Consider the following 19,467-nt stretch of genomic DNA (forward strand, 5'->3'; position numbering starts at 1 on the left):
CTCCCCCTGCTTGCGCTCTGACAAATAAGCAAATAAAGGTCTTATTACAAACACCAACAAAAACCCAAATATAGGCATGCACATAAATAACCAAATAGTCCTTAAAGTTTATCACCCAAAATACATGCCCCTCACCCACCCCTCGCCTCAAAAACAACTTTTCCTCTTTTAGCAGATTATTTTACTTCTCTGTCACTAAATAAGCTATTTCTTGATTTTTAATTTTTAGGTATTATCTATTGATTTCCTACTGTGAAAGATGACAGTCTAGGTAATTTTTCTACCTTCCCTCCACAAGGCCGCGTCCTCTGCTACTACAACTCCCCTGCAATTTTGATTAGAGTAATATTACTGTTAACGATATGATGCCATTCAACCCCTGGTCATGGTTGACTTTTGCTCTTCTATACACCATTTTGCTTTCCTGTTTTTAATTTCAGTTTTAGATAAGAAATAATACCATCACTGACTGAACCCTGGGGCCTTGAAAAACATCCCTTCCACCCACCTCCGTTCAGCCACTGAGGCAGTGGGCTCAGATTTATCTCCTACTCTTTCGGCTTTCTGCCTCAGGGCCTTGTCCGACATCTCAGGAGCCTACTTGGCGAGTGCCAGATGCAACTTGGCACTTCAGGAGATAATGCCGCAGCAGCAACTCAACCCTGAGGAGTGAGAGTCTGTAGATAAAGGCTCCAGCCACTGGTCTTCCAGGAGACAACTGTGGGAGCTATCACAACAGCGTCTCAGAAGACCTGGTAGAATCAAGCTGCCGTTGTCTACGCGGCAAGGACTTCAATAATGAACTCTTACATCAACCTTTCCCACTTCTCCATCTCAGTATTGAAAGGCCCTCCTGCCTATTTTCTGGGGTCTCTGAAGTAAAGGAACTTACCCCTGTTCTCTTCTCAGTCCGTCTTAGGAGGAACCTCTCCCTCTTGGCTAGTTGTTTAACTCTTAAGATACTGAGGTGCATCAGGTATTTTATCAGTTCAGTCTTTCTGCCCTGGTCTCTCTAGGGGCTTCTAATACGCTTCAGTTACATCCTCTGTGCCTGGTGGTGTCATCCCTGGATATCCCATCACCACCCTCCAGGGATTTCCTGCATCCCCCTCCCATTTTCTGCATCTTACGTCTTCAGGTATGCCCTGATTTTTATGAGGCCTATCCTCTAGTAGCTTCCTGAGAAAGGCTATAGGGGAGGTAAGGTTTCTTAGAGCTTGTACCACTAAAAATATCTTCATTTTTACCCTTAGGTTTGATTCATAGTTTATTTGGGTCCAGAGTCTTAGGTTGGAAATTTCTGAATTTTGAAGGCAATGCTTCCGTTGAACTTTGACCCTGATTCTTATTCCTTTTTCCTTGGAAACATCGTAGATCTTCTCTTCGACCCCAGTGTCTCTGAAACTTCACGATGATGTGCTTTGGTATAGGTTTTTGTAATCTCCTGTTGCCTCTTCAATCTAGAATCCGCAGTTCTTTAGTACTGGAAAAACTTCTTGAAATACTCCACTGATTTCTTCTTTGTTGTTTCTTTTGAAGAGCCTGGATAATGGGCCTCCTGGGTTATTAATCTTCTTTTCTCCCCACTGTTTCCATTTCCTTTTGTTTTATTTTCTGAGAAACTTCGACTTTTTTTTAATGTTTCAAGTTTTTATTTAAATTCTAGTTAACATATAGTGTAATACTGTTTGCAGGAGTAGAATTTAGTAATTCATCACTTATATATAACAGCCAGTGCTCATCAAAGAAATTTCTTCAACTTTATATTCTAAACTTCTATTGAATTATTCAGCTATGCTATCACATTATTTTCTAAGAGTTTTTATTTTTTGAAAGCTCCTTTTTTTGTTTGTTTTGTACTCTTGATTCATAGTTGCAACATCTTTCAGAATATATTTTTTTCTTTTGACATCATCTTGGATAGTCTGTTCCCTCTAAGTGCTTTTTTCCCAGAACTGTTTTCTCCCTCTTAGGTGATAGGTTTTCCTCAGATATTTTATAATAAGTCTTGGTTGTTTTATCGTTGTTAATAGCATAGGGCTGTAAGACAAACAGCAAGCTCCGGATGCGTGGAGTGGTGGGATGTTAACCATGATTTTCATGTCAGGATCTATTTAGGTCTTTCCACTTGAACCGGCCAGACTGCACACAGAAGACTTGGAATATTGTCGGGATGGGAAGGTCTGGCTGCCAGGATTCAGTGAGAGAAGGCACACATTGGCCTTTGTATCTAGTATGTAAATACTTCCTTTTGAGTACGGTCCCCTGCCATCTAGTGTATCCAGTGTCCTTCAGTTCGGAGGCCCCCTTGAACATACCCAAAATAAACCACCACACACTTACTGAAATCGGATACGTGCATTTTTAAAGAAAATTTACTTTATATTTTATTTGCATAACATTTTATTGTTTGCATAGTGAAAAGAACAGAGTCACAAGACTCATGGTCTGGCTCAACCACCAACTTGCTATGTGAACGGGGTAAATCTCTTAACCTGGCTAAACCCTTACTTCCTCATCTGAAAAATGGAGATGATAATACTATTTTACAGAATTGCTAAAGACTGAATGAGATTGTTACACTGTTTTCACCTCAAGTAACTGCTGAAATAATCTATACTTTGCTATTGCTAACCCCCGTTCATCATCTCAAGGCTAACTGTTCTCAGTGAATGCATTAAGACAACAGGTACCAAATGTGACACTTTAATTTTGAATACTAACAACAGCAAAAGAGAAGCAAACTCAGTAATGGCCCTACCCTTCCTTATTTTTAGAATACTGGTTTTTATAATACTTATTTATACTATCCCATCAGGAATTCAATTTTATTTAAAGATTTTTTTTTTCTTAAACCTACTCAAACTGAATACCTACATATGTGAAAAAAACAAGATTACACATGTAGCTGCTTTACAGTTTCCCCTCTGGTATAGTAACAGTAAAATACATGTCATGGGCAGTTAAATACATCCCCTCCTACATCAGGGATGATAATATATATGAATATTAATTTATTATGCATGATCCCTAATGTAAAAAAAAATCACAGGTATATTATACTGCTTGTCAAGAATACATACACATGGTAGTCCCATCTAGACACACACCCCTCTAACAATATTTCAACCACTATCAATATTTTCTGTATGATCCCCTGCAACTATTATCATTGAAAACACAAACTCCCTTTTAAGGCAATTCTGGATGATCCTGTATTATAAAATACTTGTGTTAAGCAAAACTGCATGTATGTATTGAACCCAAACACACTGCCTTTAGCCCCTCAAAATACTACTCTTAAAAGGTAAACACAATTTTTATACATTATAAAAAAATTTAAGCTGCTCTGAAACCCTCCTCTGCTAAAAGTTACATATATCACACCACTCCAGCAAGAGATTAATAAATAAGGATTAAATATTCTATTTTACAAAAACATACAGAATGGCCAATGTAAAAGTGAAAGGCTTATTTGATAATTTTTTTATCAAATTATGTTCATTAAGAAGGAATAAAACATGGTATAAAATAAGAAAACTGTCACTAAATTGATCTCTCTGAAGATAATCACATGAGTTGTTATCTAAAAATATCATGGCACCCTTGTTACAAACATTATTTTTTTAAAAGACTGTGTTTCCTGGAACTAGAGGACTATTTGTCTCGTAGCTTTTATTAAGCAAACTTGATATAACCACCACACAGTGGCAAGAGATAGAACAGCTGTTTCCAGCTACAGAAAATATTGAATTCTACCTTAAAGTACAGATCATTTGAGATATAACCCAAAAAGTTAAAGTAAATCATAGTGTAGTTTGTACTGAACTTAAGATATTTTTGCTTTCAATGGAGTATAGTCATTTTCCTGTCATTTGAGATCAGTTTTTGTTGTTTAGTAACTATTTTCATGTCCAGCCAAGATGTAAAGATTGCTGTGTGCAGTAGGATTTTCTGTTGGCCTACTTTCCAAAACGACAACCCTGCAATTAAACCAAAACAAAAGGCTTATTTAAGAGCAAAAACGGAGACTGCATGCTTCATTCAAATACTAGTATCAAACCAGGAAAGAATATCATTGTTCATATTCTCATAAAGATCACAGGTGCACTGTCCAACTCAGCTTTACACTTTACACCTTAAAAACAAAACTGCATAACTGATACCTATGAATATAAAATACTGAAAACATTTCAGGATAGTCTCATTATCTTACTCCAACTAAAACCAAATCTGCTGACTCATATATGCCAAACAAGAAGTCTAATCAACTGACTCTAGAACAACATGAAGGTTAGGGGTGCTGACCCCCTGCACAGTCAAAAATCCATGTATAACTTTGTTTTTTTAAAGATTTTATTTTTATTTGACAGAGGGAGAGAGCACAAGCAGAGGGAGTGGCAGGCAGAGGAAGAGGGAGAAGCAGACTCCCCACCCAGCAAGGAGCCTGATGTGGGGCTCGATCCTAGGATCCTGGGATCATGACCTGAGCTGAAGGCAGGTGCTTAACGACTGAACCACCCAGGCGCCCCCCCATGTATAACTTTTAACTCCCTGCAAACCTAACTATTAATAGCCTACTGTTGACTGGAAGCCTTACAGATAACATAAACAGTTGATTAACACATATTCTGTATGCTTTATGCATTTAACATACTGGATTCTTACAGTTAAGTAAGCTAGAGAAAAAAAGTTATTTAAAAAACCCTAAGAGGGGCGCCTGGGTGGCACAGCGGTTAAGCGTCTGCCTTCAGCTCAGGGTGTGATCCCAGCGTTATGGGATCGAGCCCCACATCAGGCTCCTCCGCTGGGAGCCTGCTTCTTCCTCTCCCACTCCCCCTGCTTGTGTTCCCTCTCTCGCTGGCTGTCTCTGTCAAATAAGTAAATAAAATCTTAAAAAATAAAATAAAAAACCCTAAGAGAAAATACATTCACAGTACTGTACTGCATTTATTGAAAAAATCTGCATATAGGTGGACCCATGCAGTTCACCTGTGTTGTTCAAGGGTCAATGATACACACTAACAAGAAGGGGGTGAAAGAAGAGCTCAGAGAAGAACACAGGATTCCGAGACACCCATCCAAATAGTGATTCTGTGACCAGCCCGAACTGGAAGACCAGAGGTTTTTTGTCCTTGCCTCAAAACTGATGCCTACAACCGTAGCCAGTTTTGCTGCAGTAACAACTTTTGGTGGGAAAATAGGAAGGGAGGGGTATTCTCTTAGTTGTACAGGCAGACAATATAGACTCTGGAGAACAAAGCTCCTAAGCTGTTTCCTACGATGACACAGTCTGGAATTTGTCTTTCACTTTGACCACAGAGACCACATAATTCCTTCTACTTTAGACTGACTTCAAAAACGGAGTCGAATGTTTTCTGATACAAAATGATACAAAAACGTCAGGAGGTGCATATTCTTTTGGGTTTATGTAGTGATAGTTAATAGAAGATAACAAACCAGGAAGAACTGATGAAAATGAAGGGACCTGAAATATGTCATGGTACTAGGGACAGAAACACCTGTATTAACACACTTTGTCTTGGCTGACTATATCTCTAGAATCATGATCCTTGCACTGGTGAAAAGATTGATTAATCGAATAATTAAATTCTTCCTCTCTGTCTCAATAAAGATACAAGGAAATTTCTCTAAGTTGCTGAGCCTTCTAAGAATCTTGTTTGAAAGAGTTACAGGGTAATAATATAATTAAGAACACAACTACTGAACTCCTTTGGTGATGAAATTGAAACAACCAAACTATTACCTGTCTGATCCCAACAAGCGGAAAACTCTTGTTTCATCTGAAATCTCCTGGGTAACCTATGAAAAGAAAATACCTATAGTCATACCTTTGTCCCCATATTATTTAAATCATAATTTAAAAACCACTTAGAGCAATTATTAAACATATGGATAATTTTTGATAGGCTCAATTCCTCAAGTGAAATAAATTTTAGTAAGTTTTCTTTGACTGCCTTATTAGTAAGAAATAAACCAACATTTATGGAATATCTGGTATTGGTCAGGTACCTTCCTTAGGAGAACTCTTTGTAATATATAATTCCCATAGTATTGAAAGAAAAAAAAAAAAACCATTAAGGCTCAGAGAAGTTGAGTAACTGGCTTAAGATTATATAACTAGTAGACCCAGGATTTGAATACGGATTTGCTGAACTGCAGAGCCCCCACTCTTCTTTCCATCAGTGCAGATGCTTATGGTGGCACCCCACTGCCCACCTGAGTTCTACAGAGCTGGCTGTGTCTTACTTCAGTGCATCGATGGTTCCCACAGCTATCGAAAGTACACAAACTCATGGGCAGGTGCTACTCCGAAGTGTGGGGAGTTTATACCCCTGGGACTAACCCTTAATCAAAAGAGACAGCAGTTGGTGTGTAAATGCACCAGCCTCCCCACCTTCAAATGGGTCTATGGTGAAGTGTTCTCTATATCCTTCCTCAGCGGTCCCTTTAGGGTTAAGCCCTGGAGCCCATAGTGGGAACCAGTTTACTAATATACTCTTTACTGGGGTTTTTTGCCTTTCTCCATCTTATATTCCTCACTCTATCACTTGTTTTCTGGCATCTACTCCCAATAAACTAACCGCACTTGATTCCTTGTCTTAGGCTAAGGTCAGCTTTTGGAGGAGTCCAAACTACAACAGTGTGGATCTAAATAAGTATAGAAATACTCTTATCAATGAATTTGCAGTGTAGCCAGGGGGACAGAATTCATAACCTTGAAGCGGGAAATTAATGAGGTGCTATACTACATGGAGCTGATTTTCAGAGTGTTAAGTTTCAGAAATGTTCCAATCATTGTGGTTGAATGGTTGAGTATTACTTTATGAATATCACAGCTGGGCCCAAATGAAGGATGAGAACACAAAAAGAAAGGTAAGCAAGATGAGTTAAAAACAGAAAATAGAACTTGTGATATAGTGAGCAACAGGTGTTTTCTATAGATTTCTAACCACAGGAGTGACACGACACACTGAGAAAAGCATCTAAGAACAATTAGTTTTATGGCAGTAAGACTGCAGGTTTCATTAAATGCAGGGACCTGGTGACATTTAGTGACATGAGCAACTAGATAAACGGACACATCCAAAGATAGCTGATTTATGCTATTTTCTCTTGGAAGCATTCTAACTCCATATTCATGTAAGAGTACAAATAATCAGTCACATATAAATAAGAGCATGGATAAAACTAAAGATAATTCAAATAGAAGACTTCCAGTTTTAAAATAAGTCCAAAAATGTGTGAGACAATGGTGTAAAGGAATTACACAGGTACACTTATGAGTAGGAAATGTCTATGTTAGTATCATCTTAACTATTAGGATTCCTCTCTCCAGGCAGGATTCCAAGTCCCTCTCCTGCATGAAATGTAGCCTTATTATCTCAATTAAAAGTGATTTTTGAAGACCCTCCCTTCAAATCCAGACTCTGCCGTTTACCTAGCCACTTAACTCTGGGCAAGATACTTAACCACTCTGTGCCTATAAAAAATAGGAATATGAATAGTACCTAACCCTACTGGATTGTTAGCTTTAAATAAGCGAATACTTGTAAAGTGCCTGGAACACAGATGGTCTAAGGGTTTGATATTATTTATAACTAAACTTCATTACGCCTTACAGTGCTATAATAATAGAGTCTTGCATGTTGTTGGTACTCAATAATTATTTACTAAATGAGTTAATTTTCTTAGATTTTTCCTTAGTCCTGTGAACTAATACATATTAACTTAGAATTTTAAATATAATATTAAAAAAGAAGCTATACATTTATAGATTATGGAAGAGACTTATCAAATTTAGAGAAGTTTAGCAACCTTGGCAACCACATTTACAAATTACAAATTAGAGAACTAAATTATACAAACTCATGTTTGACAATTCCTCGTGGCCTCTGAGAATCATACAATGAATACAAAATAAAATTATCTGAAGGGAAGATACTGGCAATTCTGCTCTACTGGTTCATAGCATTAAAGGAACTACTCAGAGTACCGTGGGTTCAGAAAGAAAATGCATAAAATGAATGCTGCAACATTTAAAATCTTTTGTGGGAATCATGGGAGGTAATGTGAGAAGCCTTACCTCATCTGATTTGAAGCTTTTACCCTGCATTCCATGTTTCCAGAAAGCCAACACGCTATCTTGAAGGCATACTAAAAAAGATTAGAGAGAACAGAAACTAAAATAAAGCACAGAGTAATTCATTATACATTTTCCTTCACTGTTTTAAATAAATACTAATGTAAAACTCTCCAAGTGCTTGGTGCAAAATTCCACTGTCTAGACCATCAGTTCCCAACATTTTTGTGGCTAAGGCATGCCTAAGCTCAAATAATTTATTGAGGCAGAGTCATGAAAGTTTTCAAAGATATATATAACAGGAATTCATTTAAACATGGGCTAACTTCTTCTGAGCTGGATATCAACATATTAATTTCTCTTTCATATGCTTTTGTCTTAGACGAATAAAAAAATAAAACACACATAATTGGTATTTTGGATCAAAAACACGGTTATTTAAATACTGTCATATATTTACAAGTAGCTATTAAGGAAGCATCTTTTATGTATATTTACATTTCCCTACTACAAATTTTATTTTAAAACCTAAACCTGTCTTACAATCCAAAATGCAACCACACACTGAATATTTATGATCTGTGGGCCTATTCTTATTCAGAGGGGCTCCCAGTTATAGCACTCACTGCTGCAGCCTTCAGCACCCCCACTCCCACCCACCTCAGGCCTCTGGAGCCCTCTGGGCCTCTCTGCCCTGGACTTGAAGGCCTCACTGTCCACATGAGGGCTCACCGCCAAGCTTGCTCACCTTCCCAATGGCTCTGGATTCCGGAGTGACCATGACCCCAAAGTGTGGCCACCACATGACAGGCCACAGCCCCTCCTGCTCCCTATCCATTTCCCATGGTCCCCTGGTGTGGCCTGAAGGTCTTGGAGGGAAACCTGTTCTTGTTGTGCCTTGTCCATCTCTATCCTCTGCCTGGTTTCAAGCAACAGGCCTGGGCCCACTGAGGCACCCTTAGAAATAGAGTGGGCAGGCCACACAATTGTGGGGGAGGAGAGCAGGGCCTCTGGGCCCTTCCTGGCAGAGGGCTGCAGTCGTTAAAGTGCAGTCAGTGAGGAAGAGAGCCCATCTGATTTTGGGGGGTTAGCCACATGTCCTACACAGTAAGGTAAAGGGAGAAAGTGACTGAAGCCTTTCGTTTCTTACTAGAATACTGACTGTAAAAAGTTAGATTAAGAATGTTCTGGGAATGTAAGTTAGCTCAGTAAAAATAAAGTATTTCACAGTAACAAATCCCACGTTTCACTAACTGTGACAAATAAAAAGACTCAGCTACTGGTTTTATTTTTAAAAGGTGATTTAAAGGGACTCTTTTTTTTACCCAGGAGGATCCCTGTAATTATTTCCAAGTTCATCAGCAAGGAGAGATGGTAGCTTAAGAAGAACAAACTTCTGTGTAACAATTAAAATTCCCTAAAAAATGTGAAACATATGAAAAAATTTAGGTACCAGTATGTTTCCGTTAAAATGAAAAGGAACTAAAGATCTATATGTCAGAATCCCTACTGAAAATATTAAATCTTGGAAACTGGTATGCAATAATCCAGCACATAAAGGAGTAAAAGAAGAAACTAGTTTCAAAATCCCTTTTGTCCAGCCATCTACAGAATGTTTAGGGTTCCTGCTTCAATAAATTAAATTTCCCAATTGCAAGCAAATTACTTTTATGTAAAACGTTTACATAGAGGGATGAATGTACTTCACGAAAGGGCAAAATTCCAGTTAAGAAACCATTAAAATATTTAATAGATGAAACAAACTTTCTAAATGATGAGAAACACATTTTTTAAAGAATATACATTTAATTATGAAATACATATATTTTTTATGGCCCAAATAAAAATTGCCGACTTTAACTATTTTTGACTTATAGTAGAGTCATATCATATATTGTTCAAAATGTTTCCCATTATGGTATTTTTTTCATAAGTTCTGTCATCCCTGGGAAAATATTTACTGACATATAACCAATGAAGATACAAACAACAATAAAATATAATTTGTATCATAAAACCAATGAGTATTACAGAGTAAAATACTCACTGACAGGAAAGCAAACTAAAATGGCATATTAGTTTCCAAGTCCTACGGGAAACCAGTTATTTATATATAAATGGACCGACACGCAATAACCATCAACACACCAACCGGAACATTACATGGCAAAGATTTAAAGCATATCTAACACCATTAATCACATCACACAAATACCTTCATGATTTGGAAAAAAACTGCGAGTACATAATTCACTTCATGCAGCAAAGGGAACAATGAACAGAAATTTAAAAAATGGTTTCAAGTTTTAAATACCCAGGAAACAACAGAAGATTTATTAAGGTCTAGAACTGCGCTGTCCAATATGATACAGCAACTGGCCACACGTGGCTATTAACATTAAAATTACATTAAAATTTAAAATTTAAAAAATTAAAATGTAGCACTAGCAATGTTTCAAGAACTTAACAGGTGTGGTTAATGAGTACTATATTTAAGAGCACACAGGACATTTCCACATCACTGAAACTTCTAGACAGTGCTGGTCTAGACAACCCTAAGTATGGAATGAACAAAAAATCAAGTATTCTAAACACATTATTAAAAAACAGAGGCTTAGGCAAAATAGGTGAAGGGGATTAAGAGGTACAAACTTCCAGTTATAAAACAAATAAGTCACAGGGATATAATGTACAGTATAGGGAATACAGTCAACATCACTGTAGTAACTTTGTATGGTGACTGACGGTAACCAGACTTACTGTGGGATCATTTCATAATACATAGAAATATCAAATGACTATGTCATACACTTTAAACAAGATATCATATGTCAATTATACTTAAAAAAAAAGCAGACTTACCTACAGATTCAATGCGAAAATCAAAACTTAGCTCAGAGGCCAGTTTCTTACTTGATTTTAGTTTTCCTTGTAGATTTACAATTTTTACAAATTCTTTAAAAAAGAAAAAGCAAGTCAAAAGTGGAAATGCAAATCTGCTAAAATAAATGTAACTTGATATGTGCATTTTTTATGGATACAGAACAAATATTCTTAATAAAGTTCGACTATTACGATTCAAGTCTGCCCACTGAAAAACTGTCATTAGTATGTGTCAAACTATCTGTTTTATAAGATATAAAAGTGCCTTCTTTAGTAAATACAGCAATTCCACTGCTATTTTTTCCTTTCCTTTTTTTTTCTCTTTAGGATATGCTGAACACTTACATTCTCATTTTTTAAAAAGCATGATGTTTCAAAGTAGCAACCTTAGTGCCCAATTAGCAACTGGAGTTGATTTTTTCCCTTACAAATTATATAACACATGATAAGTAATATTTGTAGTAATTCATAACTTTAGTACATGAATAATATTGCATAGTGGTACACAGGGGCAACAAGCAGTACTTCTCAAGGGTCGTAAGTTCTTATAAGTAGACTCTGGGATGGTGAGTATACACAAATCTATTTTTCATCTATTTGTTTTAAATTTAACCTTCTTTACCTCTGACTTGGAAGACACCTTCTCTCTGCATTATCTACCTGTCTACCATGATGTGTGATTATAGGCCTATCTCTACTGCTGCTTACTAACACTGATTTATACTGTATGGTTGACAACACATTTTTATTTTTTTATTTATTTTATTTTATTTTATTTTATTTTATTTTATTTTATTTTATTTTATTTTATTTTATTTTAAGATTTTTTATTTATTTATTCGACAGAGATAGAGACAGCCAGTGAGAGAGGGAACACAAGCAGGGGGAGTGGGAGAGGAAGAAGCAGGTTCATAGCGGAGGAGCCTGATGTGGGGCTCGATCCCACAACGCCGGGAACACGCCCTGTGCCGCAGGCAGACACCCAACCGCTGTGCCACCCAGGCGCCCCGACAACACATTTTTAAAGTCTTATTCTGCTCCCCTAAAAAAACCCGAAAAGCTCAAGAAAGTCATCTTTCCTTTTACCTTGAATAATTATGAAATGGAGGGCCCAGCTAATCAAACGTTTTTTTCCTAAGGCATATTTATTTATTTAAATTTTATTTATTTATTCATGAGACACAGAGAGAGAGAGAGAGAGAGAGACTGGCAGAGGCAGAGGGAGAAGCAGGTTCCCTGCGGGCTCTGCAGGGAGCCCCATGTGGGACTCAATCCCAGGACCCGAGATCATGACCTGAGTCGAAGGCAGACACGTAACTGACTGTGCCACTCAGAGCCCCTAATCAAAGGCTTTTAACATTTTTTGATAAAATACATAAGTCAACAAAATGAAAACTAAGCACAATTTATTTTCCTTAGATGACTCAGAAGGTTTTTAGGGATTTCAATATTAAAGGTTCAACATTATTAATATTAAATTCTGATTATTTGCTTAATCAGTACTAAACTTCCTACTTGTTTGGATAAAAAAGAATTTATCGAATTCACTTAAAGTTTACAGAATAACACTCCAATCTTACCAGTATTCAAAGAATCAAAAGTACTTAAAAAAAAGGATGATGGGTGAATGAAACAATTTGGATTTTGGTTTACTTCTCTATAGTATTGATGATCTTTACGATTCTATAAGGCAAATCCACTAGGGAACTCTTTAGAGAATAGAAATTAGGACAAAAATACAGGCAAGTTCAGTAAGTAGAACAATTTTTAAAATTACCCCAAACACCTATGGGCAGGTCCAGTAATTTAAAAATATTGGAATGGATCAAACATAGCAATGGCTGCCAAGTTTCAAGTATAATTTTAAGTGTGGGTGAATTTCACCCTGCATGATTTACCACATAAAAATAAGGTAGGTTTTAAGAACCAGATTTCTTTGAAAATTGAAATAATTCCTGTTGTTGAAGATTTTTCTGCTTCTCCACTGCTTATAGTACAACATACTTCTATCAGTAACACCTCTCCCTGCATCAGAAGAATCATGACTAGCAGGTGAAGGTGTCAAATCTGTTCGTACATTAGACTCTCACTTCTACATGATTCCAAAAGTTCATGTTACATGACAAAGTGGCCACACTAGTATAAAAGTGGCCATACTAGTATAATCTTCTATTTTTTCCATTAATTACAGTGCGGTAGGAAAAAAACTCTCAGTTTCATACAGAATTTTATACAGAAGTTTTATACAAAATTTTACCCCAGGGTTATGGCAAGCTGTCTTAATATGTTTCCAAGTAGGTCAAACAAAATAAAGAAAAAGTCACAGAGAATAGTATTAACAAACAGATCAATTAATTACTATAACCGTAGCCAATTTATCAATAAAAATAAGCCACTTTTAAGGAGAAAAGTGAAAATCTTGAATTATAGTTTAACAGAATTAATTCCACAAAAAGATCTGTTATATCAAGTGGTATATTCAGAATAAACTTTAAAATAGTACTTACTATCTAAACACACTAAAACGGTATCTCTCTCCAACTGTGTTACGTGAATGGAATCCAACTGTTGGCTACCTTGGAAGGGGAAAAAAAAAAAAACAGGGTTACCGTTATAAGACATGCTTTAAAAACCAGAGCTTAGAAAAGAAACACAAATTCTAAAATTTTTCTGTCATTTTAAACTAGTCTTTGAAATTTAACACAGATATTGTATTTTGTATTATGTTATCTTTCAAAAAATGTATGTAGGTCACTTAGAACAGACCTAAGTCCTAAGCATAGATAAATGAGCAGAGAAAAACTCAACTCTGCATTTAATTTATAGAACTTTGCATTTCGTTATAGAAACGTGAGTTACAAACTTAAAATGAAGCCAAGGGTAAATATGGGGAAGAGAGTAAATGCATGCTATACAACCATTAGATTTTGCTGTGTATTTTACATGAGCCAATGGGAGGATGGAAGCAAGATCAGTTAGGTGAATCACAGCATCTGAGATAAAAATAAGCCAGTAATTCAGAGAAAGCAAAAAAGATTAATGAAATTATATATGATCAGAGAGAAACTTTCCTGGTGTTGGTGTATGTGTGTGTGTGTATAAGTGGGACTTCCTTTATTAAGAGGCCACAGAGTAATATAATGGACAATACTGTCAACATCTTTGAAGGAAGCAACTTTCATAACTTTGCTGATATTCACAGGGTTGCTCTGCTAACAGATGTGATGACATTTTTGTAAAACATTTTGGTAAAACAATTCATTTTAGGCACTCAGTTTGCTTGAATGGTCTAGCAAGCACTGAGCAGGGGGAGGGGCAGAGGGAGAGGGAGAAGCAGACTCCCTGCTGAGCAGGGAGCCCAACGTGGGGCTCCATCCCAGGACCCTGAGATCACGACCTGAGCTGAAGGCAGACACCCAACCGACTGAGCACCCAGGCGCCCCTAGAACAGTCATTTTTAATTACATCTCTTTGGGAAGCCCTTCCCTTAGAAACTGCACATTTGAACATAAACACAGTTTTATATAATACTGTGGGGCTTGTGGACCTTTCAAAAAGCCCATACTAAGTGAAGCATTTAGACCTATAGAACTGATAAACCACGGGTCCCTCAGGCAACACTGCAAAATATAGTTTTTCTCAGTAAATCTATATACATTCATTTATTCAACAAATATTTACTGAGTGCTGATAATATGCTAAGCATCACCCTTGGAGATAAAGATACTGCAATAATAAATCACACTAAGACTGAAAGAGTCTTGGAATAGGAGTTCATTTTAACTGTTACAACTGTTGCCAACCGAAGGTCTGACCTCAATAATGAACACAGATGAGGGCTGGATTAACAATCATTTGCAAAAATGGAGAAGCCTAATAAGGACAACCTCTGCTTGAGGGTGATTTGAATGATTACCCTTAGGCAGAGTCCTGGCCCTCTTCAGAAAGTAATTTTGGGTCTGCCTTAATTTACCCTACACAGTGTTAAAAGTGGGTAGAACAGTACCCTCAGGCATTAAAAAACAAAGCAACGACAACAACAACAAAACCCTCAAAGCCCTCTACCACAAATTCACAAGAGGACTAACTAGATGTGTACCCTTGAGCAATGCAACCTCTTAATATATCGTACAGAAGAAGCTGGTTGCAAGTACAGGGAACTGTATGAAGTGCCTTGCTCTATACTACTATTATATACTAACCAGTAAAAAAAAAAAAAAAAATTGGGGCTATCTGCCAAAAATGATCTTGGTTTTTAAATAAACCAATCTATAACTCTTCTCTGTGGCAGTAACTACATAACAGACACACGTTTTTGTTTGGGCTGTTTATATTTCATGATATTAAAACAATGTCATTTGCATCTTTCTGTTAGTTATACAGGAGGTGGTGTTCTAACGCAACCAAAAGCGTTTAAACAATAAATTAGGAAGAAAGGTGGAGTGTACATGGGATTGGGAGGGTACAGAATACAATCTTATTTTACTGGAAATTATGACTTGTCCATAAAGAGAGTGGTCGCACAGTCCGCTGCATGCTGGAACTGGCTTGTACTGGATTGCTGAGTTCTCAGGAATTTTGTGAGCCACATGACATCAGGTTGGTACTCTGAAATATTCCCTTGGTGGGAGTATTTATACCACAGAAACTGACAGCGGCTACAAGCTAGGCTTCTCTGCACCCCAACTGCCTGTATCAGAACACCACTGGTTCGTGTCGATTCTTATTCTCAAAGTGACATCGGTGTGGTTCTACATTAATTTCAATAGCTGGGTCATATACAGAGTTCTTGTAATTTAGCCTATAAATGAGCAAAAGGTATTTAATAAGAACTATCAAACTTAATGCTTGTAACAAATTTCTTCACAAGGTACTAAACAAATAAAACAGTGGTAAGTAATGAACTAGTTCTGACTGAAGCTTGCTTGACCTCCTATGTAAAAAAAGACTTGCTATAGGGTCACAAATGATCAAATAATATACTAGCACAACAAACAGTAAAAGATCCCCTTCATCTCACTTATTACATAGATTTTTAAAAATTCTTCATTTGTTCCAATTTTAAAGTTTAAGAATACACTTCCCAACCTTTTCAGGACTTTCAATGAGACACATTTGGTAAAATCCTAGGCTAACGAACCATTCTTACAAAGCACAAGAGCTATTTCCCAGTATCTTTAAATGGTAACGCTTGGAGGTCACACACGAGAAGCTTCTAGTAAAGTCTGAAGCACTTGAACCTAATGATTCTAGGAGGTGTGTGTGTGGGGAGGAAACTGATAGGAAAGAGGTAAATTTCTTTGCCTGAGAAGCTGATAAAACTTGAAAAATATCTTTAAAAATTTAACTATTTAGGAAGTTCAAAAAGTTAACTGATAACAACTAAGACCTTCATATGTCGGGAACATTAAAATTTTTCTTGGTAAAATAATTTGTGTCGATTGCCTCAGGCAGAGAGACCGTCACAACATGCCCGCGCTCCTCTGCCTCAACCTGGGAGATGGTGTGGATCACGCTACTTGAGCTTATTCTGCGTCCTTTATATGCAAAAGCACCAGTATTTGAACACAAGGTGAAAGACACTTACCTGCACCAATTTCTGTAAACCATGAAGATGCAGAGTTCAGATTGATTGTCTCAAACTGAACAACCTGATTCGATTCGGTGCCTTTGCTGATAGCTACACACACCATGGGGTATTCCTGCTCTGGTATTACCAGCATTTCAAAAACATTCAGAGGACTTGGCAAAGGAAAATCAAAGTGCTGCAAAAAATAAACAACAGAAATATAATTTAGAAACCATCTCACCATTCATAATGTTGAATAAAGCCAACACCAAGGCTTTCGTTTTCTCCTTGATTGATCTCCTTCTAAAAAAGGACTACCTCTAAAATGATCATGATAAGGTTGAGTTTTCTATAAAAATATGTTTCAGAGAATTGGCCAGATTCATCTTAGTGGCTGTGCTGCTTCTGTAAGTTTATTAACATAAGTTAAAGAGGAAACCTTCACAAGAATACAAAAACCCCTAAACCAAGAAAACACCCATAAATAATTATAAATGTGTGGACCCTAGATAATAGCACTGAGATCATACTAATTTTAAACATTTAATTTTTATTTTATTTTTTAGAGAGGGAGAGAGGAGGGGGGAGATGGATGCGCAAGAGAGAGAGAGAATCTTAAGTAGGCTCTATGCTCAGCACGGAGCCCAACATGGGGCTCGATCTCATGACCCTGAGATCGTGACCTGAGCTGAAATCAAGAGCCAGATACTCAACGGACTGAGCCACCAAGGCACCCGAGATCATATAATTTTAGCTTCAGTTATACACTAGTGTTTTCTAAGGAAGAAAACTGTAAACAAAGTAATATATACCTTTATCAACATGAATTTCTGCATTGGCTCATACCACTGAAGTAAAACAATTCCAGATTGTAAAGCTCCACAGAGGTATTTATGTCCTGTGTAAGGGTTTCTGACTGGAAAGAAACAAAGCAAAACCGACACAACCAAAACAATGAATACCTTGATATGAAAACATAATTAGTTTAGTTCATTAAAGCAACATCTAAGTTATGCTCATCTAAGAGCTAACTCACTTTCCTTACAAAGGCAGTGCTGATGCATGGGAAAAACAATGAAATGTGGCTTGCCATGATACCACAATATGGACGGAAGAAGAAACTATCAGAAGTGATTATTTAGCTGATAAAGAAAAAGGATTGTTTCTGTTCACGAAGATGATAAGAGTAAGAAAAATGATGTCTTTTCTTTTGGCTTTGTTACCCTTTCCTTTTCACTTTCTTAATTTTAAATTATATACAATTACTTCTAAACATCTTTAATAGAGTAGGTTGTTAAGCATAAGAACCTTCTACAAGGGACAGTATTTTAAGCACTAAAACACCTAAACTAGTATGCAACCTAAAGAGTGGTTTTTTAAGTAAATTGACTTAAACAGAAAGCTAGGAAGCAACTGAAATCTATGATTTCATTTTTGGTATAGTTTACTTAGGCAAGATGAAAATAACTATTTTACATTTTACTAAAGATGTAACTTTCTTGACTCAAATCTACAAAAACTCATAATTGGTCTTTCCTTCTCCCCAACTTGACTCCCATCAACAATTATGTATACTGATTATTAATAAGAGTAGTTATTTCCAAATAAGCTGTATCTTAATATATGTATGAGTTTATATCTTAGATTGTAAGCCTCTAGACCTCTCTTGAGTCATAGATCTTGGGAATCTGATAACAGATATGGACCTGATTCTCCCTAGAAAAATGTTAATGAAATTTGTTTATAACTAAGAAAGTCCTATGGAACTGTGCAGCATGAACATCAAGGAATAAGCTCACTGCTTCAATAAACAGAATTAAACAGGACGTTAAGATCCCAGGATCTGAAGTCATGGACTGGGTCTGATCCCAGGTTCTGTTTCTTTCTAGCAACATAACAAATATCATGGGGTTGTTTGAGGTTTAAAAGAGGTAAAGTAATTATATAGTAAAAAGTTTAACCTTGCTCCAAAAGAAGTCTGGCCTCTGTCCCCTCTTTTGGGAGGTAATCTCTAAGCCTCAGGAATGTCACGTTTGGTAGGAGTGTCTTTGTTTGCCTGGGGCCTTGGGTCACTGAATAGTCCAGCAACAGGATTTAGAGTGGGGGCCTGCAACACTGGACATTCTTAGGGGAAGGACAGTCATGCCAAAAAGACCAACAATATGATTTGGGGCTTTGGGTCATGCAGTATCAAATGACCTTCAGAGGGACTGGATATTGAGGTCAGCCGTGGGAACAATCACGCCTCTGTGACGGAGCCCTAATAAAAACTCCTGAGTATCAAGGCTGGAGTATGGCCCCTGGATGGCAATGCTCCATGTGTATCATCACACATCACTGCCAGAAAAGTAACACTGTCCATTACTCCATGGGGAGAGGACAACAGAAGCTCTATGTTTGGTGCTACTCCTAGACTCTGCCTTATGCCCATCTTCTCTTGGCTGATTTTAATTTTTATCCCTTCCCTGTAATAGATCGTAACTATGAGTAGAACCACTTTCAGTGAGTTCTGAGTCCTTCTAGAGAATTTTTTAACATGAGTGCGGTTTTGGAAGTCCCCCAAACTTGCAATTGGTGTCAGAAGTGAGGGTGGTCTTGCGTGGACTGTTCCCTCTAACTTCAAAGTTAGCTAACCCCCTATAATAATGTTCGTACAGCACTAAGCAGTAATGGTTACATAAATGCAAGTGGTAAATAAATGGTGAGTAATAAATGGTAATCTAGGGTATTAGCAGAGATACAGCCTCAGGGAAATACGGTTTAAAACCTCTAGGAACCCTATGCTCTGAGAAGGCATTAGGTCTATTATCTCCGCAAGCATTTTTATGCCATGTCCTGCCACACAGTCTTGTGCTTCAGTGGCCTCTTAACTACTTATTGAAAACAAATATAAAGCCCACCTTCCTTCCTA

The 19,467-nt window shown here is 37.1% G+C and overlaps 1 protein-coding gene across 2 annotated transcripts in view; it reads right to left on the bottom strand.

Annotated features, from left to right (window-relative positions):
• The window catches only part of MAP4K5 (mitogen-activated protein kinase kinase kinase kinase 5), a 103,133-nt gene continuing 83,666 nt past the window's right edge, over nt 1-19,467 (bottom strand). Inside the window, exons 26-32 of one of the 2 annotated variants that reach the window (XM_045798738.2) lie at nt 17,369-17,472; nt 16,575-16,752; nt 13,495-13,563; nt 10,967-11,059; nt 8,108-8,178; nt 5,768-5,823; nt 1-3,983 (exon numbers count right to left, since the gene is read on the bottom strand). In XM_045798738.2, coding sequence (XP_045654694.2) covers nt 3,896-3,983; nt 5,768-5,823; nt 8,108-8,178; nt 10,967-11,059; nt 13,495-13,563; nt 16,575-16,752; nt 17,369-17,472 — 659 coding nt within the window. In that variant the 3' untranslated portion in view covers nt 1-3,895. The remainder of the gene's footprint in view (nt 3,984-5,767; nt 5,824-8,107; nt 8,179-10,966; nt 11,060-13,494; nt 13,564-16,574; nt 16,753-17,368; nt 17,473-19,467) is intronic. The other variant, XM_045798775.2, reaches the window with a different exon arrangement.

The sequence above is a fragment of the Ursus americanus genome, chromosome 35, assembly GCF_024610735.1.
Source record: "Ursus americanus isolate L20-20 chromosome 35, mUrsAme1.1.p, whole genome shotgun sequence".
NCBI classification, from domain to species: Eukaryota; Metazoa; Chordata; class Mammalia; order Carnivora; family Ursidae; genus Ursus; species Ursus americanus.